At 41.1% G+C, this 26956-nt stretch overlaps 1 protein-coding gene across 1 annotated transcript in view; it reads right to left on the reverse strand.

Moving 5' to 3' along the window:
* igdcc3 (immunoglobulin superfamily, DCC subclass, member 3) overlaps positions 1–26956 on the reverse strand; it is a 51957-nt gene that overhangs the window by 14807 nt on the left and 10194 nt on the right. The window contains exons 3-6 of the mRNA XM_010774797.1: positions 6099–6243; positions 5851–5981; positions 5503–5640; positions 2938–3096 (exon numbers count right to left, since the gene is read on the reverse strand). Of these exons, the coding sequence (XP_010773099.1) occupies positions 2938–3096; positions 5503–5640; positions 5851–5981; positions 6099–6243 (573 nt within the window). The remainder of the gene's footprint in view (positions 1–2937; positions 3097–5502; positions 5641–5850; positions 5982–6098; positions 6244–26956) is intronic.

Genomic DNA, 26956 nt, shown 5'->3' on the forward strand with positions numbered 1-26956 from the left:
AGTACGAATCGGGTGAGCGTCAGGGGAGTCTCAAAAAACCCACACACGAATGCACAGGTCACACGATCCATGCACAGAAAGAGGTTTGTGTTTGCAGGTTCAGAGGTTTTAAACGGAAAACAAATATGTGTGGATCAAAAATACATTATGTAAAACTTGTTTCTGTATTTGGATTTTATTTACATGTATATGAAACGGAACACATTTGTGTGTGCATTGAAAAACACAAGTGTGGATTCGGAAATACAAGTGTGAATCCTTTTGCGGATCATGAAATGCAAGTGTGAATCCTTCTGTGTGCATGTGTGTATTATGAGACTGTTCTGAGCCCATAGTTTCTCGTCTTGTGATTACCCCTCCCTGTATTTAGTCTTGTCTCTTCCTGTGTTCAGTGTTGGTTCGTCTTTTGTTTGTGACCGAGTTCACCGGTGAGTGTTCTGTTTTGTCCAAGTTATTATTTTATCCTTTAAATAAAGGCAATATCAGTGTAATCTGCATTTGTGTCCTGCTTGCTTCACCCACCGCAACACATTTCCAGCCACTGAAATATCTTTGTTTAATGTCTTTATTTCCCTTCAATTTTAATATGTTTGACTTCTTTCCCCCGGTTCTTTTGTCCTCCTTGTTGTTCCCGTCCATAAAGACAAAATGTTCTCTGACACTTTTTCAATGTAAGCATTTCGATTTTCCCATTAGAAAAGCTAAGGGGCCCTCAGGCACTTGCATGATGGCTGCTGACAGTGTGAGGTTCTTTATACATATTCATCTTGTACTCTTTCCTGTATTCGTTCTCTCTTCCTCTCTCACTCAGCTTGTACGTTCAGGACCGTCTTGAAGGGTGAAGGTCAAAGGGACCTCGATGAAAGTAATAATCTGCACCTGTTGGTTGGATCACGGCATCTTCCATACATCTCACTCTTTTTCTTCCTTTTGGGCTGTGACACTGTGACTCCTCCCCCAGTCTTCGTTTTGCTTGGATTTATTTTTGTTTCTCAAAGGAAAACCTTAAAATGAACATAAATGAGCAGTACTCTCGTCTGCATTCATTTGGTTGGAGTTACTCGCCGCTATGCTTTCTTTCTGAACTGATTTACCAACCAAACCATTTAAAACCTCTCATATTCACAGAGGTGTCAAGTGGACACTAGACTATTTGTACTTCAAAATAATAATTCTTCAACAACCTTTAGTTTCTAAATCTTTGTATTTTCCTATAATGAAATAAGCATCTCCTACACTGATTTTAGGTAACAGTACACCGTTTTTTCCAAAAATCCATAACAAACCCTAAGACATTGACACATACTTAACATCCATGGCTTTGTTCCTGCTGGTTGTGACACTTGTCTCTGACTTGACAGGCAGATAAAATGAAATATTGACCAGGATCAATACTGCCATGGTCTGAAGCAAAGCCTGGTCCATCTGATCAATATGTGAGTTTGAGGCAGATGCTGTATATGCCTGCTTGGTGACAATTAATGCCCCGGGGGGCCACCCACACCTGGGCTAATCCCATTGGTCAAGACATGCATCTCTCTGGCCTATCATCAAACACTTTCCTGGTACAGGTTACGTCACTCGTTTGAAGATGAATGCACAGAGAGAATAATAAAGCAGAAGAAAAGTAGAATAATAAAAACCATCTTCGGAGGCTTAAATGGCAATACCTGTTTTGCATGGTATAACAAATTAACTATAAATATAATTTATACAAATGACAATTTATTGAAAACATATTTTATAGTTTTGTTCCAATATAAAAATATCCTACATTCATATACTGAAGGCTTACTGGACTGGATATACCTGCGTTGGAGTTTTGCTTTGTTGTGAAATTGAGAGTGGCTATACAAAAAGACCTCAGAAAGTTGGCCTTGTTGCATGGTAACAATCTGATTGTAACCCTACTACACACATCCACCTCTTATACAGAGTTTATCAGGTTACTACAGGGCTTTGCAAAGCAAGAGTACAACTATAGGATTGACGTTTGCACTTTATAAAGCAAATGTATATGAGTAAGACTGCTTGTTACATTGTATTGATGATACTGTGTGTATGTTGTTGGACTGAGAGACTAAACTCAAAGGAGTTATAAAGATCAAAACCTGCAATTCAATACGCGCAAATTGCTTTTTTCCATGTGTGTGTCCATAGGGAGGAGAAAAGACTGATAACTACCACACTAAAGAAGCAGGAGAAATACAGTCCTTTAGTTGAATGTGTCAAGTTGTGGCAGAACTTGATTAACACGTAAAAGATTGTGAAGTGAGAATACTTGACACAAAGACACAGTAAATCCTGCCTGCAAACTTTTATATCTTCTAACAATACTTGCTCCACAGACTTGAACAAAACCAGCAAACCATTGACATGTCTTATGTGTTCACCCAATCTCGAAAAAGGTTTTTGTCATAAAAGATGCAATTACATGTGAGTCTAATGTACTAAACTGCTCATGGTTTCTTGTCCGTGTGGAAGGGGCAACAGTGGTAAAAGCTTTTTTAAACAACATTTTAGTGACTTAAAGGTTGGTTTTACAAAAATGACTGCTTCATTTGATGTTGCAGGTTTCTTTCATTATTAATTATATCCACCTTACTGATTTGAATCATGTACATGTCAGGTAAAATGACATTTAAATACACTTTTAAATATCACACATGTACACACCAAAGCATAAAGTGATATATAGCCTTTGCATTTAACCCATCTCACTATTCGAAGCAGCTACTACCTAGCTAAGCAATGTTAGAAATGCTTTGTGTTGAGGATGGGAAGGCGGTGAAGTTATCCCATGGCAGTCCGAGTGCCCACCCACAGAATCCACAAGCTTTACCTAATCACCTGAATCCAGCTGCATTTCTGTGTTTCTCTCCACGACTCCTACACAACCTTTTGAAAAATAGCACTTTCCTATAATCCTGAACTCACCTTGGACCACCAGACGTCCCTGAGCAGTCCTACGAACGCGGGTCCCCGGTTTGTTAGCAGCACATACGTAGACCCCTGAGTGCTGCACACCCACATCTGAGATCATCAGGTTCCCTGTGCCGAGTACCTGGATGCCCTCCACACCGATGGGACGGCCGTCTACCCAGGGAAGAAAGAGAGAGAGACGAATTGAGAAGGATGGGAAAATAATGACTGTATCTAGGGCAGCAGAAGAAAAGGACCAGGTGTGCACATCTACAGTATGTTTTCATGTAACATTGAAGTAAATGTGTCAAAGTGGGCTTGAATTCCCAGCAAGAAAGAATAAAACAACGTTTACAAGTCAGAAAGAGGCAATGGTCATGTTATCAGTCAAGGATGCAGCTATCAAAGCCCAGTGTGTCATCCTTAGAATTGTAAGTTCATTTGACAAAGCAGCGAATACAACAGACTTAAATGTAATAAAGAAAGGAAGCTCACTGAGTTCCAGTGTGCTGTGTGAGCGGCGTTCATGCTTTAATTAGTTGTCTTAAAGGTTGTTGTCAGGGTGACATTCTACAGAGGACATTCATCATCTGTTTGTTCATTTGTTATTGTTAGTGCAGCTTTTTTAGTAGGTGTTCAGGTAATAAAAGCTTTCCCACTTGGGCTGAAACTTTATTTTCTTTATGCCTTTGTCTAACAGTACTTTTGCTTTTAAACAGTTACGCAGGAGATGTTCCAGCTGCCACCAGGGGGGCCAGGAACTCTAACAGCAGCGTCTAATTTCCTATCTCCCTAATCCATAGCTGCCTCCTCCTGCTGTACTTACATGATAAACTCACACTTTCCAGTGCTTCTATCTGCAGTCTCTAACCCAACAATGGCACTAGTCTGCCTCTGATATTAGCTATGGGGCCAAGGGGGCATACTGATCCTATGTATGACTTCCATCTGCAGCCTGTAAGCCTGTATGGTCCAGACTTGACATGTTAAAAGGCCAGTCAGGAAGGCAGGGAGATGGCCACCATTTTGGATAAAAACCATATGGTCACAAAACAGCGCTTTTATATCTTTAATGAAAATGATTAAAGCATGGCCAGTTCTAGTTTATGCTGTTTGATTAAGTCTTCCTTTAAATAACACTCATGTGTTTATTAAAAAACATATAAAACAATATAGATTATGAAGGGATTATGAAGGGATCATAAAGGGATTAACAATAACAAGATCAACAATAAAACAGACAATTTGGACCAATTCAGTGAAAATAATAATGCAATTAAAATCAGTCTCAAGCTAATGGGAAAATATGAGTTGTAGGATGCTCTTTAATCAGATATATTTACTGGCCCTACATTGCAAAGCATCACAGAAAACTCACAGTCCCTCTCACAGCTTTTCAGGTGAAGTGAACAATCCACACAAATCTATGAAACGTAATCCAATGAAGATTTAATCTGGTGGTGATGGATTATGTAGAGAACAATATTAGTCATTAATCATGACAAATTATTGAAATGCAATAAATCACTCTAGCTTCCCTGCCGAGCCGTTTTGCTCTGCGTCTGTCACTGCGATTTGTTTAATTGCTATTATGTCATTTTTTCCATTATCTCGAACTAACTTCTCAGTCCAGAGAGCTTTTGTCTCAACAAAAGCCGTCTTGTTCTTTTCTTGCCTTTTTCTACTATATTTCTTTCTCTCTCTCTTGCCCCCTCAATCGGTTTCTCTCTGTCAGGCACTAATTAACTTAGTGTCAGAAGAGAAAGAGCACAAGCTAGTGGGCTGTGGTGCTGTTGAATGAATAGCAGCAAACAAACAAACTCTGGCATTAAGAGTGAGTGACTGATGTGAAACTATCAGATTCATTATGCACCTTGTCCCAGCTTCCCTGCCGTAATCTAATTCATACAAATCCCATCGTGTTAGCATTTCATTCTAGCGACATTGTGTAAACCAATACCCTCAATCTGATTATGCCCAAATGCTTGGGAAGGGCTGCAATTTACATTTGGAGCAGCAAATCAGATTGCATAATAGGTAAAGAAAATAGATACCTGATTGGAAAAATGGTCACGACAAACCTTGAGTGATAGTAAAGACAAAATGTGGGAGGGGGAAACTAATGGTATATGTTTCGGCACCTCATAGCAATTACTCAGATGCTCGTCGGTGCTTCGAAGGAGGTTCAACTTCATGAGGAGATGAAGCATGCATTTATCAACACAAAGACGAACATAATGTTTAGCCCCAAGGCCTAATGTTGAATCCCATTGCCTCATGTATGTATGCAATGGATGCTCCATTGTATCAAATGTATTCTGTGCGCTCATGTACATTACACAATGCAGTACGGATCAAAGCTGTGCTGCAGAGAACTACAAACACACAAGGACACCAAGCACATACAACCCACACAAAACTCTCAGATTTCCCAAGCACAAACGCACAAACGCACACAGGGCTCAGTGACACATGAATCCTCAGAAACACAAACACACTTGCACAGAATAAAACATTTCAAATCCATATGTGCACCTTGTGGGGTGGTTTCTTTGATCTGATCTGGATTTATTTCCTCACCTAGTCTGCTCCAAGACACGATGGGTCGGGGGTATCCGGTGGCAACACACTCCAAGATGGCGGTTTGGTGAACAGTGAGGGTGAGGTTTTCCGGACCGACCACTATCATAGGCTCTTTGTAAACAGATGACTGAGAGCCTGGAGAAAAACACAGGGGGAGAGGGGGGGATAAGATGGGACCAAGCATGATGGATGGCCTCCTTTAATTGGATTTCTCTAGAGTGCATTAGCTCGATATCTCCTGAATGAGGCAGGAGAACAATAGGTTTGGAAAAATCTAGGGATATGCTGGGTAGATAGCATGCTCATGGTATGTAGATGTGAAATATAAGATTCAAATGCACCGACCTGATACAGTGAGAAGTGCCTCGGTGCTGTGTTTCACTCCTGCACTGTTATGAGCCACACAGCAGAACTTTCCGCTGTCCTCGTCACGCACACCTGTGATCTGCAGAACACCTGTCGGCAAGAGGGTGTACCTACGAGAGAAAACAAGAGGCAGGAGGAGACAAATACGGTGAGACCTGGTAAATGGACGATAACATGCTGCCATCTAAAATCTCTAAGTATCAGGCTGTGATGTGGTCTGCTCCAACCTCTCGTCCTTGGTGTCCACCGGACGGCTGTCTTTCTCCCAGCTGATGAGCGGCTCTGGCAGACCGTGGATCTGGCACTGGAATCTTGCCACGCCGGCCTCCTCAGCGTGAACTGACTCTGGTTGTTCATGGAAGTCTGCCATGGCTGTAGAGAGAGGGAGAGCGGGATATTAATTTGTAAACATCACAACAGCAAGCCTGGCAGCTTACAGGGAAGCACTATTTCTGCAAGAACACACATCTTCACACGTTGCACATTTTTATAGACCAAGAAAATATGGAGTATTTTCTTCACACATTAATGTTGTCCTTTACAATCTTGTCTATATATCTGCAAGGGTAAAGTAAAAGAGCTTCACAAGCTGTGTGAAGTGGCAATGACTAAGTGCATTCACAAGCTCAAGATAAGAGATAATGATTCACAGGATGTGAATACTGACTAGCTGAAAGAGTATACAAGTGTGTAGGAATGCTGTATTTAGGTACACAACATCATCTTTTAACAGCGCTTGACATAAAGTAGAGATGTCCCGATCCGATCACGTGATCGGGGATCGGAGCCGATCACGTGATTTTCAAAAGATCGGAATCGGGAGAAAAAAATCGGGGATCGGGATTTTTTTTTTTTTTTTTTAAATACTTTTTTTTATTTTTTTTATTCAATGTTACAAAACAAAAATGACCATGTTCAAGTCTTAAAGTCATCCTGAGGCCTTAGTTTTGGTTTCAAATTACACAACATCATGTGTGTGTTGCTTCTTTGGGACTTGTTTTCATAGACCTGGTTGCTTATTTCGCTCAAATCTGGCAACAGAGTGGGCAGGGCAGTGTCTAATTGTAGCAGTAAGCTAACGAGTACTGATAAGCTTTATTTTGTTTTGATCCAATGCTGCACAACTGAACTGATCCAATGCTGCTGTGAAAAAAAGAAGCTATATCCATGTTGGATAGAATATCCAATTTAAATAAAAAAAATAACCTTAAGGGACAACTTGAATGCTTTTTTTTCTCTTAATGCATTGCATAAAGATCGGATCGGGACAAATCGGTATCGGTAAATTGTCAAAATCAAATGATCGGAATCGGATCGGGAGCAAAAAAAGGTGATCGGGACATCCCTAACATAAAGTGCATACTTCTAGCTTTACACGTCAAAGTACTAAACAGATAAATGACTATATAGTGTGTTGAAGATGAGAAGGAGAAATAGTGCCAGTTGTAAAGTATTATTTTGAAGCCAGGAGTTAAAAAGGAGGAACAGCTTTCCTTTTTATAGAGAAAAATTATTTTGTTCAGAAAGATACACAGCTTGTGTGACTATGACTACTAGATTGAAGATGGAGGGCTCATAGACTGACACTTATACTGACATCCACGGCCACTACAATAATGCCTTGAACATTCCTTAGATACTAAAGGGGAGCCACTTTAAGCATTTTTCTATGATGGCTACAACCTATTACTATACTGATGTTGCACTCTCCAAAGGACTCTTAACATTTTATAAAACTTTATAAAACGTTTTCTTTCTACACAAATGGAGACACTTTAAGGTTTTTGTTAAATCCGCAAATATTGTTCCCTTGCACTGAGGTTGAGAGTAATCGCATTGTAATTTTTTTTTTAATCCAAGCAAGTGCGACAGAAGACAACTGAAAGAGATTATTTTCTCTATAAAGGCAAATATATACCTTCTTCTTTCAAAAGGAATATCTAATTATTGATGCAACAGTTATTCTGAGCCTTTAAGAAGAAACATGTTCCAGCTATAGGAGCATCTGGTGTACAACTCTATCTGAGTCATCAGGTGCTCAAGGTGATGTCTACATACATGCCGATATAAATGTAAGATACAGGGAGTATGGATTTCCTGCCATATGTTGACATTCAGCATGTAGACCTGGCATGTTTTTAAAGATGCTTACTAACACAAACAAAGACAGCAAACACACACACACACATATTGCTATGTAGCATAACCAGTATCGATATCCCTACAGAGGGCCTCACTCAGCTGCACTTCACATTTCTACTTGCGGCAGAACAAAAGCAACATTGAAGGTGGAGCCAGCAACAAACTCAATTAGAGAGAGGCCCTCTTCTTCCACAGTTCTCCCTCCTTCTTCAACACAATTGTACTCATTTAAACGTCAACCATAATTAACTAGGACACAGGAGGACTTGTCTGAACACTGTCAGCATAACAAGAGGGACGGACCCTTATTATTTCATAACCTCATGCTCTTCCCAACCTGTAGCCGGCGTCAATTCATTACTTGCAGAACGAGTTTATTTCTGACTGACAGCTGCTTGTTGACTGTTTGTCTTTTCACTTATTTATATTTCTGTTCCCACTTGTCTTTATTTTGCACAGCAGACACTTATATACTGGTAATGGATTTCAATCCCTTCCTACTTATCATTCATATTTGGAAAGGGGATAACAAAGAGAAAGCACAATATATGTCTGATTGGAAATAAAACCAAACCACCAAAAAATGTTTTAATGGACCACAGACAGATACTTTAGAAAGAGTGGCAGTACTTTAGACCCATGTGTCTGCAACAGTGGTCTCACACTTTGATTATTCCATTTAGGAGCCTAATAAGAAGTTGGGCATTCTCCAACACGAGTTGACCTTAGATCTCTGATTGGATGTATGGTGCTTTAATATAAACATTTAACCATTATAATTGAGTATCTTTCCAGCAGTGACAGCTTCACTTCCTACGCTACAAGATCTCTTTGAGAGAAGAGATAGCACGTCCACTTGTTCCCACTGGCTCAAGATAAATTACGCCCCAAAAAATCAGACTGTTACTCAGCCTGACAGGGGCTCATATTTTTCCTTTGGCCCCTGTATTACGAGGCCACACTTAAACAGCTGTATATCTTACTGGGGTAATTCAGCTTAAGTGCCTATCTCAGGGGCCCAACTGAATTTTTCCACCTGGGACCCACAACCTTCTAGCCATAAAACATTTTAGGCTAACCTCACTGTGAAGTTTAGACAGCCTAAAAGTCACAGAGAACATTTACCAGATTTTATCACCAAATGAGTATTATAGTACATATGCAGCTTTTGATATGTACTTTAGATAATAATAGTTTTCTTTAACCACAGCGAACTGCAAACTCTAGGCATTTTAATCATTTCACTTAATGTGTAAAACACTGAACATAATTTCAAACAAATTATTGTATATCTCACAAGACAGTCTATTTGCCCGTAAGAATATTTTCATGGGTTCTCACTTCTATTCGTGACTCGCTGACAAAAGCAATCAGAAATACTTTCTGTATCGGCTTGTCGTAACACGGAGCCGGGGGTAGAGACTGGCAGAGTCAGGCATCGAATCAAATCCCTGAAGGCACTGTCGCTGCAGAAAGGTTAGGAGCAGTGAAACAGCTAGGAACCCTTCAAAAAATAATGGTGAGTGACAGATCTGATCAAAGACGCTTGCTGTCTTGGAATTCAGTCTTAAATTGAGATACAAACATGCTGCTGTTTTTACTTCCCATATGTACTGGGAACACTGGGGACATGGAGAAAGAAACACAATTGCACTTGAATGCTTAGGAACAAAGGAGTTAAAAAGGAGGAACAGCGCCTATGGGAGCTTTCTTGTGAATCTCTGCCAAGTAGTCATGGTGTCCGCCGATCTGGCTGTTGTGCGTCCACCGACTAAACCCCCCTAACGGGCCCCACCCTTGGCCTTCATGCATAAAACATGGCTTCTCTAAGAGGCCCACACCCCTGCGCCTATCGACACACTCGTAGATCTGACACAATCTGAGAAATCACAATGGGGTTACATACTCAGATAAACACGTACAGAAGCAGAGAGACTTGTTAACCATCTGCGCAAGATGCAGAGGAAAACAGCCGTTCCTAATCTACATTGTGCATGTGGGTTTTTATTGTTGGAGAGGTTGCAGAGTCAATCTAAAGTCATAAAGCGCAGCTACAGCACAGACATATAAACATATGCAAAGAGCTGCTTCAACAGAAACAAACAACCATATCGATCCCCCTTCTGCTGCAGGAGAAGATAGACACACACGAGGAACTCTCACTCACCCCGACACACTAGCGCTAACGGACAAGCTCCTTTACTGTTTTTCGCTCTTCCTTTGCTAAGTGTTGACAGACACGTGTTTAAAGACTGTCCACTACCAGCGTGATACTGCTGGCGTCAATTGAGAAGGTCTAATTATTGCAATAATGGAGAGAATGGTTGGGGTGCATACTAAAAAGAAATCCATACATACAAGCGCGCAATTGCTCCTTCAACATATGTCTCCGTGACAACCACGAAAAGAATAATGAGTGAGGGAGAAATACGAGTAAAGGTCGCGGACATAAAATGTGAAGCGTGGTGATTTTGACAGATAGCTGAGCAGTAAATAGGGTTGTGTCAAAACTCTGGTCATCTAATAATAGCGATCAAAGGAGAAGCACACCTGCACGTTTGTTTCAATTAAGGACCAAAAGTTCCAGAAGGAAACATCATCAGGCTAAGATGGTGTTTTAGTAACATTTAGGTCAAAATGTCACATCATGAAAAGTCACAAAGCCATATGAAGGATGAAATACAAATCCAAGCGCTGATTATTGGGTTCGAGAGCCAATGAGGAGCTTAAAAGCCAGTCGATGTTGATTAATTTCCCAATCCATCAATTTCACAGTGCTAAATATTTAGGATAGTTGATTTTTTTTTTTTCCAATCCAAGCAACTCAGATTTATCTAATGAAGAAATGTAGATTAAATGGTGATTATGTGAATGACCTCTTGCTGCATTATGTTTTGCCTAATAGCCCAAAAGTAATGATCCATCTTCTTATTGCTCAGTTAAACACACGCACACCAGAGAATAATTAAGAACGTGATTAAAAGCCCAAACTGTGCGGTTTCCTGTGACGACTCCTGCAGCAATGTCCGAATCAACCAATCTGATGAAACACTTCCATTTGTTTCCTGGGGATGATTCATTGATATGACGGAGGTAATGACGCCAAGAGAAGGGCATGCATCCTACGGCACCGTTCAAACCTGCAGCTACGGTGCAAGGCTTCAGTGAGCTCCCATGTTAGAAATGTCATCTCCCTCCCTCACACCTTCGCTTGCCTCCAGCCCCCCGCCCCCTTCCATCCTCACATTTTCAAGCGTTTTCTCGATTCTTCATCGCACACCTCGCCCCACCCCCACGAGCCCTCTCAGGCCTGTGACATCATTAGGCGCATGTTGTTGAAGCAGTGGTGATGACTGCCGTATTCCCCCCACCCCCACTTTGGTAAACCAGTAAAATAGAGATGAGGCCCATAAATAATGGAGTTGGTGTACGGTGCTATTCCAGCATGGAGAGCCCACACTTCAGCAGCCTTTAAATAGGCATCCCTGAAATAGCAGGCCCTGTGCTGGGACCCCAGAGATAGCATTTTAATGCAGATGTGATATTTTATTGGCTCCCTGCCCCAATAGGCCCACCCTCCCCAAAGCCTGGGCACTGCTGTGATCAATCTGCTGGTTCGCGTTGCGTGATGCTTATCACCTACGAAAGGAAGGGCTGCACGTGCGTGGGCTGTCTCTGGCACACATTAATTTGACTCCTTTAAATGCTTTGGCACATCAACACCTTCCTGTCAGTACCTGCATGAGGAAAAGCATCAGTTAAGCTGCATTTCTGCCGTTCACGCTCTACTGGCAGAAGTAAGGATGCACATGAAAAACCAGACCTATTGGACATTGGTCACACTCAAATATACCCTTAATATGTCTTATATGGCAGGACCATGCCAGTATGCTAAGCACTATCTGGCACGTAATTGAGTGTAAACTTTGCAATTACATGTATTAGGCATGGGCGGTCTATTTGTATGCAACTTAACAATTAACTATTCACTTTGGTTTTTGCAATCTTCTATTACAAAAAGCAAAAAGTAAGTTTAAAGGAGCCAGATGAAATGTCAGGTGATCATATTGATTGGACCATGAATGTCTATACCAAAATTCATGGCAACCAAAAGCAATTACGACACTTTACTCAAAATGACAAACTCATGGTGACATTAGAGGAAAGGGGATCAACAAGTGATAAGTCTGTTGGAAAACATTGATGTCTGTTCCAAATGTAATTGTAATCATCCAATAGTCTGGACAAGAGTGATGCACGTCTGACCACAATCCCCAGAGTCACACCACTAGTATGAATAAAAACAAACAATCAACAATTTAATTATCATCTTTATGGTTTTACAAATACTGTATTAATACTGACTGGTGTGCTCATACCAAATGTAAAAAAGAATCAGAAGCGCAGCGTATAATGCAATCAAACACCAACGTGTTGTGCATTTCAAAACATGGATCAGATAAATGTAAACCAAAGAACGCTGTAGCCTGTCCACAGATTTTCTTACCTTTCCTTAACTTGTCTTTGGCTCATATTTGGTTATATATCAACAAACGTCTAAACATGGCAGATTTTCTTTCTTCCCCTCTCACATAACAAAATTGTTTTGACTGGGACTGAATTGCCTTTTCTGCTTGTGTTGCAGGGTTGTTTGCATTAGCTTCCCCGTGGTGTGATTGTCCTTAGTCTGTTGTGTTGATCAATACTGTACAGCCTGTGTCCAATAACTTAAATATAGTAAGATGGATGGCTGCTATTAAGACTCCCTGTCAAAGGTTGAGGGAGCACCGATGCTACAATAGTTACCACTCACAATAATGCTTGACATTTCTTCTCTGTTTAATCATAAAAAGTTAATGAGAGGCAATGATATGCACAGTGACCCGAAAAATAGAGACCCCTGCATATAGGGCGATCTAACATGACACTCCTGTAATTAATACTACCTTTGTGAAGACACACATGAACGTTTAAACAATTACAGCTCAATGATAACCGAGCAAACTCAATCTGCTGATGAGGAAATTCCAAAGCTCTTTCAAACAGAAAATCAATTGTGTGTTTTATATCCCGTTTCATCTGATCATTATTTGTTATTTAAATTATTATCATTATTAATAACATATAGCAGCCTTGTGTTATATAATATTGCTACTGTAAATCCTTTGGTGGCTCAATAGCATTATAGGTTTGTCTATATTCAATACTGTCATGCTTTGTTTTACTGCTTGCCAAGATTGCCGATGCTGAACAAACACTGAAACTGAATATTTAAACAGTGTAAACATTATGAGTGTAAAGTCACTTGCTCTGGGTCAGCGTTAAGTAGAACAGTAATTAAGGTAAGAAGATAAAAGCTTATCTGTCACACAGAGAGAATATGATTGGAAGACACATTGCTCACTGCCTAGTTGCTTTTCCCTCTGCCGCTCCTAACCCCGACACCCCAGGGACAAAGCCTGGGCCCCACTAGTGCCCTGCATGTGCCTCTGTCACACCCCTTACTCCTGCTTCACCTTGAGCCCCCTCCACCCTCCGCCCTCCACCCTCCACCACCCACCCTATTGTCCCTCCGGCCTCTGCTCCTCCCACTCCATCACCCCCAGCCCCTGCACCCCTGCTCTGCCCCTGTAGCCCCAAATCTCCACTCTAAGCCTCCTACACTCACTCCAGCATGCAGGCCCTAATTAAAGAGAGACCCATTAAAGCACAACAGATGCTGGAAATTAAGGGATTATTTAAATGATTCAAGTCGGGACTTGGGTAAGATTAGAGACAAGTGAGAGAGTGAACGAGCTGGGGGAGGACAACAGAGAATAAAGGGTTAAAATAACAGACAAACCACTGCCATGAAAAGAAGCATTTGATTTACACCACACATTTTTTCTGTGAACCTTGTTGTTAATAAAAAAGTGTTAATATGTGTATTGTGCATGCAGGGACTCACAAACAACAAAGGAGGGGTCTGATGCATGAGAACAAAAAGAGCCGGCCTTTTGTAATATTTAAAGTAACTAACTGGGCGTAAACTGTGTACTCATTAAACAACTTCAAACATTCCCACATGATAATGAGAAACAGGGCTCTAAAGGGCATCCTTTCAGTTCTCCAAATACCTCTCTGATCGTGTGTTTTCCACACAGCACATCACACTACCTAGTTTACTCTATAACACACACGTCTCAAACATGGGCCCAGTACGTTCAGTCTCAGTATAATGTGCGTACAATTCTATATGATAATCTGTATTAATATTGTATATTCAATAGAGATACTTTAGGTATACATCTTTCACCGTTGATATGTACACATGTACTGTTTTTGTTTATTTGTTTATAGTTTACTGTTTATATATATATATTTGCTGTTTATGTTTATTTTGTATTTTATTTGTATAAGAAATGAGAGGTAAAGAGTGTCTGAGGACTCACACAGAGCATACTCTCCCATCGGCCTGTAATAAAAATAATTGTATCTCCTCTTAACTTGCTGCCCCTCCCTCCCCTTTAGTTTGTCCCTCTGCCAAATTAGCACCCGACTGAGGAGACTGCATGTGCGATGCCTCCTGAGAGGTGAAGTCCCATTAACCTTTTTCAGACTTTGCTCCTCTAGCTTCAGTCTGCAGTGTTTTTGTCTTGACAGGGTTTAAAAATATGCATAATGACACTGGGCTGGTCTGTACGATTATAACACCTTGACTTATCTCTGATGAGTATTGCTAGTTCACGTGTGGCTCATAGAGGCATGGGAGCTAGCACCATTTGTTTCCTAGGAAGTAAGTAACACACAGCACTTTGTACAGCCTGTTACAGCAGTAGGTATCCATTGAATTCTTGAGTAGAAAACCAATTTTCAGAAGAGTACTAAAATAAAGCCTGAGAGAAGTGAAAGCTGAAAGTATACCCGAGGCTAACCTGTAAGTGGGTCAGGATTTGGGCTCTCCGTAGATTGCTCATGTATTACCTTTCCTCTCTCCTTTAACTTGTTACAGAGCGGAGAGTACATCTTTAAGTCATTTCTTTTTTAATCTTGAGCATTTCAGATGGCATTAGGCTTTCCTTGAGGGACTGTGCTCAAAATCAATTGGTAGTAGAATAATTCAACTTCTTTACTCACACATGTACTCTTTACACACTACTAACACTTAAGCAATTATTAGCGTCAGTAAGGCTGGCCAACAGAAGCCATTTACCACACCTATTACGTGTCAATTTTGACATCAGGCTTTAATAGAAAAACATTTTTGTCGAAGGGTTTCTTGCAGTGAGTAATGGACATTAATGAATATTCTCTCACTTTTCTTTTTCACACTTGATTGTTGCAGAGAAGAGACAATTCCGTCACAGTGACATTCTCTACTTGCCCAGAGGCCATATATCTGATTAATATCGCCAACACCTCAGCATGCAACGGCCTGCTTTAAAATTCAAATTAGATGCCTCTCCCGTCATCTAACCAGTATATATGAGCTCATATCCACATGAATTATGTGCTGTCTTTTATTCAGCCCATTCACTGTACGCCCTCTGCACAAAAGCGAAACCATACAACTGCTTTATCCCTGTCTTGTCTTGTTTCTCTATGGTGTTGGAGAGTTTGAGATATTTTCAAGCGCTAGGAGACATCTGGGGTAAGATAACGTTTATATTCAAATGGAAATGCCATTACATTCTTCTTTGGCTCGTCTCCGCCTCTTGTTTTGTGAAGCCAGAAATAAGCGAGGCCCGCTGACAGCAGTGGCTCTGAATAACAACCTGGACGGACATTTGGCATCACAATTATCCTCAGTCCAACACTCATTACTTCCACCTCATTAGAGGACAACTGTTGGCTAGTCAGGCCAGTCTGAGGAGGCCAGAATGAATCTCTTCCGAAGAGACTTTCCTTTATGCTGCTGTTTCTTGATCATATATCGCTGGTGGAAAGAACACAAGTGTAGGGAAATTTACATAGATGTATATTCCTCGATGTGTAAGTTGGTTCCTCTCTGAGAGCTTAGCCTTCCATGTTAACTATGCATCTGACAGTGATTTTGAGGGGGGCTGGCCTGAACCAGGGGTAGATGGATGACCCCACATCTGGCACTCCCACGGGACATCTGAAAGACGAAGGGCGGGACCGGCCCATGCGCTCCACTGCATCTCACAGCACCCTGCAGACTGGGTTCCCCTAATGGCTGTAAATGTCACCCCTTCTTCCTTCAATGCCACACACACACACACACACACACACACACACACACACACACACACACACACACACACACACACACACACACACACACACACTCACAGTAGCCTTTGGCAGTTGTAAGAGGGAGATCCCCTCAGCTGCGTGGTTCCCATCGGACATTTATGTGTGTCTCAGTGTCCCTGTTGGTTTCCAAAAATGCTATCCTGATCAAATGTACAGTCATTTATTTGTATTTATGTTTTTTGTATATTCTGTTTTGAAATTTGACCGTTTGTTTTGCTATTATGTAGCTGACACTGGAAATGATAAACCTAAAGGCTGTTGCGGTTACTAAAACTACCAAATATGACTTAATGTACAATGACAAGTACACTTTTCCATTAAGTGTTGCCACAACACTTAAGCAAAAGGATCAAGTCAGCACATGTAAATAATGTATTAATATATCCTATTGAATCCATTATAATAACATGTCAAACAGCTTACCAGAAAAGTATGGATGTCTGGTCAATGCTACCTAAGTCATTTGGCCCTTGATAGAATCCTTAAGTACACATTTTTAGACATTATTTTTGAAACCTCTTAACTGTTGATGGCCCACTTACAAATTTCAATGACCCCTCTCCTTAAAATCAGGCGTGGTTAAACCTCTACTTAAGAGACCACAACTTGATTCAGGGTCTGAATAAAAACAGTTATGTTCACTGTCTCCAGCCTTCCTTTTAGTAGTTTTAAGTCAGGGTGTTCATCACTACTGTACATCAACATGATCTGATGTGAAATATTTAGTACCTCTGGGCTCCTTTCTTAGCCCACTGTTTCACCTCGGCATGATTATTGTTACATTTTATTATCAGGCCGTTGGTTAAGCTTCCTTTTATTGGCTCCCTTTTCAGACTTCAAAATGCTTTGAGGGACTTACAAAATTGTAAATATGCATGTCCCTGCAAACTCTCTGATCTCCTTAAACCATATTGCATGCTCTCAGAATACAAGGTTCCCGTCCGTCCCCAGGGTAAAAAGCAGTCAGCTCTTTTACTATCATGCCCTCTTCCTGTTACTCTGTTGAGGCCTTTAAATACAATTTCTCATAATTGTCTATACTGTTACTATTTTACATTGTCTATTCTGAACACATGTGACTGCAGCATATCGGTAAGTCCTGGAAGAGAGATCCGTCCTCTTTTGCTCTTTCTGGGGTTTATTCAATTCATCTGCCTGTTAAAATATTTTGGGGAGTTTTTCTAAATAGGGTGTCTTAGGACAGAGGGTGTTTCTGAATGACAATAAATGATCCTTGTATACCGTATAGATTGTAAAGCTCCATAGGCAAATGTGTCATTTGCGATAGTGTGCTCTATAAAATAAATTGAATTGAATCAACCAATTTAATTAGATTTATCTAATAGCCATGGTCTATTTTTCAAAGCAAAAGCCTGATTCACATAGGGCGCTAATTCCCATATGTGCCATGTATATTTGCATGTCCTCAAATCTTCATTTTGGAAGCGTCTGAGGTGACAATGAATGTAGATAGCAATCTCTCTGTGGGCCGCGCACTACTCTGCTTATCCATGTTGTGCAGACCTATGCTCATTTTACAGCGCCTTCTCTTCTGCCTTTTCTTTTTTATTCTTGCTTTACATTTTCACTGCCACATAATCTTAAGAGAAAAGTAGCATTATGTTGTTGAAAATGAAAACCTTTTCATCAAATACACAAATTAGCTTTACCATAGGGTTAATAAGTAGTATTAATATTCTCACCATCTGCCATATTTAGCTTTCCACAAATAAGTAAAACAAATCTTAAGGGATTCAAACATAATGTAACATACTGTAAAGGAGTCTGTCGTCACAAAGCAGCATGGTGCCTCTCTACACGCATTGTGCTGTTGATATGCATCTCAGTCATTTCTGAGAAATTATCCCTTGTTACTTGGAAACCAGCCCTGGGACACACTGTCACTTTTACACTCAGCTTAAAACATGTAGACACACTTATTCACGCATGATGGCTTATACATGGCAAAGGTGGAGAGACATGCATGCGCTTACTGACATGCACAAAAATGAGTTTCTGTCTCTCCCCCACATGCACGCACACACACAGACACACACACGTCCAATCACTCACACCCCTCCCTGCTCCGTCAGCTCAACTGACAGCAGTAATGAGTTTCTTCTCTGCGTAAGCCAACTGGCACTCACTCAAGGGAATTTTTCAGGCTGAATTGCGGCCATTAATCACAATCCCGGGCAACACAGTGCCATCACGTGTGTGCGGTAAACAGAGATTTGTTCGTGGGGGGCAATGAGACTAAAACATAGTAAAGGAGGAGCTACCCACTGTGAAAAAGTCAGAGAGAGCGGACTGATGACGAAGGAATGAGAAGGACCATGAAAACATAACAAAGTGTTTGGTTTGTTAAATCATCGCCCTTTTGTTGAGTACACGTCTGGGCCTCAGCTCATACTGGGCTAAATGGAGGGTAAAGACAGGAAGAATGAAAAGCCCAGATGCTCTATTCTGTAAATATGAGCTCAATTACTAGGAAGAGAGAGGCTCTGACATCAATCATGATCAACAAGATAGGTGGGACAGCCTTCTGCTAACCACTGCACACATGACAGATTAGACTCACATTCATGAACATGTAAACAGAGCAATAAATCGTGTGTGCTGTAGACTCACATTTTAAATGCAAAGAGAGAGTCAGTGGAATAAAATCTGAATATTTCCAGTGCCGCTACAGTGACAGAAGCCCTTAAAGAAGAGCACAGAGCATTTAAGAAGCAGCAGCCATTAATATATGGAGAATTGCTTTCCCCTCGGATTGTGACGTCAAGATATTGTCACCAGTCTGTCCTCTTGTTGAGACAGCTGGAAATTAAGTCTGCCTGTTATTGTCTTTTCAATCTTTTCCCTCCCTCTTTCCCTCCATTCAGGCTGCCAGCTGACTACGGTCACCAGGGATATTACTGCCCCTTGCTGATCCCAGTCCCCCCCCCCCTTGCATCAAAACTGGCTAATCCCGATGAATTCATGTTAATATGCAGTCAGTAACCCCAAGCTCTTTTTGGACGCACATGTGCGACTGCCACGCCCACAGCATGGGGTCTAGTTCACACCAATTCAGCAGGAAAAATAACCACAGAGCAAGAAGAGCAGAAGAGGAAAGGCAAGTGCAAGCCCTGTCATAACCACTTAGCGTTACGAGACAGCGGGTGAGAAATGAAAGCCCTTTGTCTCTGCTTCTGCCTTCAGTGTGTGTGCAAACAAAGAATGTGCAGATACTGTATTTGTTACGATGGCATATCTGTTCTATCAGATAATGAAATACAATTTTCAGGACTTGTAAACAAAGAGCAGCTCTGGATTTACATAAATTGAGAGAAATTCTTTCTATGAAAAAAGAAATCCCATGGCTAGGGCTTGTGAACAATAGAATAAAATACAGGCTTTGTCTTCTGTACCTACTGCAAACACAATTCTTATTATTTAATCAGAAGGATGATTTAGTGATAAAAATGACTTTAAGTGACAAATTGTGGTTTTAACAGCTCAAAATGTACATTTTGTACATATATATTCTGTGGACTTACAGTCCCCAACATAAAGATATCTAGTTACATGTCATGTAAAGGAAAATAATAATAGCACATCCTCAAAAATTGAACAAGGAAATGTTTTACACAAATCGATAATCAAAGAAGTGTCCCCAATAATTATCTGTAAAACACTTATTTGATTTTAATGTCTTCTCCCAATTACGTCAAACTATTATTTTCCCCAAAAGATATTGTGATATGTTACATAAAAGGTCCTCTGACCGAAAGACAAGACCTGGGATATTTAGAAGAAGTCCCTGACTCACATATTAATGTTTGTGTTCTCTGCTTTTAGATTTCAAAGTAAGATAATGTCCTCAAACACAGAGGTTAACAAATAACTTCGCTGGTGGCTCTCTTGACTATAATGCTATTCCATGCATTGGATGGCAGGAGCACTACCATAAGCTGTCAGACATAAGCACATATCACTGGGCTCCTCTAACCTGCCATCAGCCAGCTAACCCTCTAAAACTGTCTTCCCACTCACAAATAATGCCTATGCTGGCAAATGGAGAGGCTATTAAACCACTAGTATCATGTTTCATCTTTTCACGCTGAGGCAATGAAATGGTCCGGCTTACGACTTACTAACACACGACATGAAACCAATTCTGCAAAGGAAAAAAACTGAGATACATTCATAAATATGATTAAAGACTGCAGTTGGAGAGATGATACAGATTCTTTATGTGATTTTAAAATAAACACATCTCATCCTCTGAGCAGCTACTGAAAGAAACATCTCTTACGATGGATCCCAAAATTGCTACTACATCACTTGAGATGGGAATTTAATTAAATGAGTGCTTCAATGGGGCAGTCGGAGGGGGGGAATTAGCCTTAGTGTCATGTCTATGTGTAGAAGGAATGCTCACTGCACATAAGTTATTGTGTTTAACTTGCAGCAGGTATGTACAGTCACTGACCATACGCCTGAGAAAGATTGTGCACATGTCCACGTCAGTGCATGTATTTGATGTTAAGCGTAGGTAATGTGCATGTTACAGTGAGGAATTACGAGTGTGGGGTCAGGGGAGCAGTTTTCCGGCATGTTCTAACGGCAGAGGCGTGCTTCTTCAAGCTAAGCAAACTCGCCGCTGTTGCTTTGCAACCTGCTACCTATCGAAAGCTGCCCTTGAAACAAAGCTGCCGGGGTCAGGAGGTCACGGCACAGCATCAGAATGGAATGTTCCTTCCTGGTTCAAGGTCCAGCCTCCAGAGCCAGAGGGGCCCAGAGATCATTTGAGACCGCTGACACATGCTCCATCTATTTTACTCCCCACCTCTCTCCGCTTTTATCTTCTCCTGCATGCTTATTCTGCTGTGGCCTATTTGCTGTGCCACTCTAATCACTCAAATTAAAGCCGAAAAGTAATCTACACTTCTACATCATGATTACATTTCCAATCCAATCCAACTTTATTTATATATCACTTTAAAATCTCCAGACCAAAGTGCTGTACAGAGAGATATATAAAAATGTGCTTTCTAATGCATCTAATACAACTCAAATTGAGTGTTTAGGCTGCAGTTGTTTTAATGATGATTATCTTCCTGATTAATCAATTATCTTCTTGCTCTATAAAAAACTGATAACATGTATTCAAAGACTACGATGGCATCTTCAAAAATCTTGTTTTAAAACAGCCTGAAGATAACTAGTTATCTTTGACATGAAACTACTTGATAAGCTGAAATAAGGGATTGTTCAGATGTTCTCTTTCAAAAATAGCAAACATTTAAAATGATCGGAAATATAAGCTTCTTGAGCATCAGATTCCCAAAAGTTACACATGCTAACAAAACTACAGACAGCGCAAACAGGTTGTCAGTAGCAAATTGGTCATCGCGGAAATCCTTCATCCTATGCCAGCAGAAACCGCTTATAATTGGTTCCTGTGGAATTCATTTCATCCCCGGTGAACAACTCCACACACACTGCAGCCTGACAGGATTTAACCACAAACACTTCAGGTGTTCTGTCCCAGTGTGGCAACGATGGAGAAAGAGTGGGAAAGATTATGTTGAACTCTCAGTGTTGTCCCAATGAGCTCATGTCTTAACATAAAACCCCTATTTCAGAATATGATTGCAAGGATGATTGCAAGGCATGCACACACAAATACAAATCCTAAACCCATTCAATCATTTCCTCCCACAATCTCTTAGAGTATCACACTCGCTCTGCCTCATTATTTCTAATACACACACACCAGTTAGAGTCCACTTCAAGTGAGAAATAAGTCTTCCTACACGACATTCGACAAATAATAGCTTTAATACAAAACTTAATAAACAATATAATTGTACAAGGAAACAATTGAAATAATGGCACTCATTTCCTCAAGCCGAGTCCAACATCGACATGAAAGTAACAACAGCAATAGATGTTAAGAACTACATTGTTGTATACAACTGACTTTTATTCACAGCGACTGACTTATAAGACTTGGTGGTTAAAAAGAAAACGCATGACAGGGACAAATAAATGTCCTTTCCGAGTGAGGGAAAATGTGCTTATTATGCTCTCGTTCTTACAGGCTGTCTGCTTTGCTTGTTTGGGAGGGCAGGGTTAGGCTTGTTATGCTGCGGCAGGTTTGGGCCACCTTGTTTCACTGCCAAAGCCAAGGTCAATGCCACTGCCCCGGGGCCAGCAGACAGGGGGATGGGTCCCCACTGGTGAATGAGCAGGAGGCTGAGCGTTGGAGGAGGGGAGGCGTAATGGGTGGAGAATAAAAAAAGGGGTGGGGTATTCTGCACTAGTGCACACAAAAAGGTCACCCTTTCCCAGATAAACCCCCCTCTCGTCGTCCAGCCTCTCATGACCTCTGACCCCTCTATTTCTGAGTCAATGCTGAAACAGAGGGAGAAGAAGGAGGATGGGGGGGTGCAAGGGGAAACACACCCACCCAGAGTCAGCATTGACTAAAGGGGGCCTCATCCACAGCTAGCTGAGTCGGTCAGGAGAACAAACGCTCAGGCCACCGTCACAAAGCAGAGCCACCAGAGGCTGCACATCTCCACAGCCTCTGCCTGTTCCCAGCCACTCCACTGCCCTGCATTTCACAACTAACAATAGGTGCTGCTCTGCTCCGAGAGGTACCCCAACACACACAAACACGGGCTGGAGAGGGGAAAGGTGGCTGAGGCCCAAAGGAGAGCTGCTGCCTGCCCATCACTGACCGGCCTTTGTCTCCGACTCTTCTGCTTATTGGCCAATGCAGAAAGATTTCCTGATCCCTGCTTAAACAAAATGGGAAACTGGACTCTGGGCCCCTATGTGTGTGCGACTGCGTGTGTGTGTGTGTGTGTGTGCGTGCGTGTGCGTGTGTGTGTGTGTGTGTGTGTGTGTGTGTGTGTGTGTGTGTGTGTGTGTGTGTGTGTGTGTGTGTGTGTGTGTGTGTGTGTGTGTGTTTGTGTGAACAACTGAAAGGGCAATAACGTCAAAATATAACCCTTTACTGTTATTTCTTCTTCTCACACCTTCCATCTTTCTCTGTTGTTATGACTGTTTTTCACACATGTTAAACTAAATGTCTGCCAAAGGAGAAGACAGGAAGAGGGAGTTTTGGAGTTTTTTTTATTGGTGGATGGTGCAGACCCTGTAAAGGCTTTTAACTGCCCAATCTGGCCATAAAGGCGCCGTTAAGTGTAGTGAAGCGCGGTGACGGGGCAGTAGCGAGAGCTAGCCAAGCCCCTAGTGAAGCCTGGGATCATAGGAACACCAACATACCCTTTGTTGATGAAAGTGATTACCTGTTGCCTAACCTTTTCCTACACCATATCCTTAATCTGAACAATCCTTAAATACGATCTTTATTATGTGTGGACCAAACTAAAAACGTTTTAATGAGGAGGACTAGAGAACACACTACTGCAATGGGTTAAGGTGACGACAAGACACACATGCAGGTATTAAACCACCGGATTAATTATATACAAGTGCTTGTAACAGTCAAAAAAATCTAACTCTTTAAACGAGTCAATGCACAATTGCTACGTGCAGATGGGAAAGCCAGACTCTGGACCGACCGGTCCAACCTTTAGCCCGGCCTCTGCTCTTTCGGTCACCTTTCACCTCTATTACTGAGGAATTCCTCCCATGAGCCTTAAAAGCAGGCAGAAGGAATTCAAGGTACCCCCTTTTCCTTTGTTGGTTTGAACAAAGCTACGGTGGTCCAGAGACATCCGGAGACCCACACAGACTTCATACATTTGACGAGCACAGATACGGTTAGATCAACACATCACAGACGCTACACAATCTTTAAACAACAATCCCAACATTGAACTTGAAGTCCATCGAACACTTGATCACAGTTGAAGCTGAACTTTGTGTAGCAAACAGGTAAATACAAGATGTGTTTGTTTACTTTAAATTAATCACACTGTCAAAAAAACACATGTTCCACTCATTAGGATTACTACTGTATGTTGACTTGTTAGTATTGGGGGAATCTTTTTTTTTTTAAGTCAACATTGCCTTCTGTTACAATTCGATAAAAAAAGGCATAATCTGAATGGGCATTATCTGGATGATCAGCTACAGTGTACACAGCTGATGAGAGCAGCTGCTGGTCAAGGTTTGCTTTAGCATTCAAAGATCTTTTGAATCAGTTGCTCATTATGTTGTTCTCTCTACCTTCTTTCCTGTTTTCTTTATTTAGTTTTTTTGGGTTTGATATATCTTAGAAATAATTGGTAGTTGGTTTACACCTAAATATCTTTCCTTTCCTTTCCACAATGAAAGTATGTTGAAGGCTGTGATTATATGTGTATCTGTCTGTCTATGTCACATATAGCCTATTGCACCTAGTCCTATAGCCTATTGTGTGCCTATGAGTTATTCTTGTATAAAAAGCACATTGCCACAAATCTCTTTTTCTTTTCTAAAGCGCTATACAAACACTACATCACCCTAAGAAAGACACAAGTAGGATTAAAGCCATGTTCAACATGAAGACAGTGCACCTGGAGGAATGAGCAAAATGCTATTTTGAGCAGTTCAATATTCCCATCTCCCAGCTGTTTCCCCACTCACCACAGTATCTCTTCTCCGGTTTAGTGTACTATTTGCCAAGTGATGTTGTTTACACAGGAGGATATTTTTAGTGTATATGGGTGCCCGCTCAGCTTCACACAGCAGCTCATCCCTCATATTACAAGGCAGCTCTGCACTAACAGAAGATTGTTATAGCTCTCCATGCATGTCTGTGCTCTGCAGGGAGAGTCCTGTCAGCACAGCCAAGATTTAAGCACAATAGCAACAATTGAGCTCATGATTGTGTTGTATCAGCTGTTCATTTCTGACACTTGGACACAGAGGTGATTCAATAAATGTAATACTGCAAAGCAGGTTGCATGTAGGACTGAAAATAAGGATTATTTTCAATATCAATGAATCTGCCTAATTTATTAGATTCATTGATCAATAATTTAGTCTATATACGGAAATAGTAAGAAATGTCCATCCTAGGTTCAAGTTCAAGGTGGGCCTTTAATGAAATATTTGCATACAAACAGTCACTTTAACAATTACTAGATACAAAATAGGGGGTATTTTTATATCGATTAACTAATTGATACAGCTCTAGATGCCTGGCCTTTTTATTTCTATATGCAAAATAAGCAACAACAACAAAAAAAACAACATATAAAAAGTGGTTCAAGATTGGATTCATAATAACTTGGAAAAATGATCAAAACTTTCTGAATTGGTTTGGAAATCAAACCATTCCCCCCCCCTCATGTTTCCCCACACAAGGCATGAAGAGTATGGGGTCTCTTGGTGATTTTGCACTGCTTCAAGTTAAATTATGTGTCATTTGAAAATATAATTGGCAATATGGTTTCAACTGTTTTCTATAAAATAACAACCCAAAGTGGACACACAACATCTTTATATAGGCATGGGAGAATAGACACATATACACACCTGCATCATATTACAACCATGCAGAGCATTGGAAAAGGACCCACTTTGTAACCACTTCTGAAGAGTTGATCACTATTCTAAAACAGGAAATAAAATATCTTATTCATTGCCACCAATTCTAAATCAACTAAAAAAGATCTTGCATAATCAGGCAATTAGATCTGAGTTTGTAGACCGCAGGTGTACAATAATAAATCTGTTTCAAGTGATTCTACACAGCTGAGGCCAGAGCTCTCACCCCATCAGCCTGCCTAATCAGTACAGAAAAAAGATAGAAAAAAAAAGAAGCTTTTTCTTCCTCAATCCTTCTGACACAGTGGCAGACAGATGGAGGGGTGTTGACCACACAGCGGGAGGGAACACTCAGGTTTAACATCAGTCCTCACACCTGCCTGAAGGGAGGAACAGGGCAGGCATAGGCCATGTCCTAATGCACTCCTACTGCCATCTGATGTTCTCAAGACAGGAATATCAATGAGAGGTGCACTACCGGCAAATGGTAAGAACAATGACTAATCTATATATGCTTTTTGGCACAAAATAGCAATACCATATGATTTTTCCTAAACAAATATGATAAATGAAGGTATTGCTGCTACAATGTAATTGAAAGGCAGTAGCATGCATGTGCTAATCTTGATTTTCCCCCAATTCAACAGGTTTAATGTTCAAATGTCAAAATAGACATATATGGCATTTAGTCAGCTAATCTATATGATAGAGAGATTACTTGCTTCGTGGCAAGCGAGCAGAGAAGAGCATGCGGAGGGGGTCGAGGGCGGGGTTTGGCAGACAAAGGGAGCTGCAAGGAGATGTAGGGATAGCGCTACAGCATTCACCCAGGCAGGAGGCCATGGAAGGGGAGGGGACAGTAGGCTTGGAAGGTGATGGAAAGCCACCTTCTACCCTCCAAACACAAACGATGCAAACTTGCAAATACTCCCACATAAACTAACAGGAGCTTCACATAAATCACTCACAAACTGGTGTCTGAGTCTGAGGAGCTGCTAGTTGCAATTCATCCAAGAAGATTTTAAATGTTGCATGCTGCAACTTCTCATCTTCTGCCACAGCTACACGTGTACTTTGTAATGGACTCTGGCCAGTCACCATCACAGCTATTTACATTTACACCCCTGAAAGGACCTAAATTCACAGTGGCATGGGCATAAACTGAGACACTTTTACAGGCATCCTGCGT

This window comes from Notothenia coriiceps, unplaced genomic scaffold, assembly GCF_000735185.1.
Source record: "Notothenia coriiceps isolate Sejong01 unplaced genomic scaffold, NC01 NC01_scaffold00000339, whole genome shotgun sequence".
Taxonomy (NCBI): Eukaryota; Metazoa; Chordata; class Actinopteri; order Perciformes; family Nototheniidae; genus Notothenia; species Notothenia coriiceps.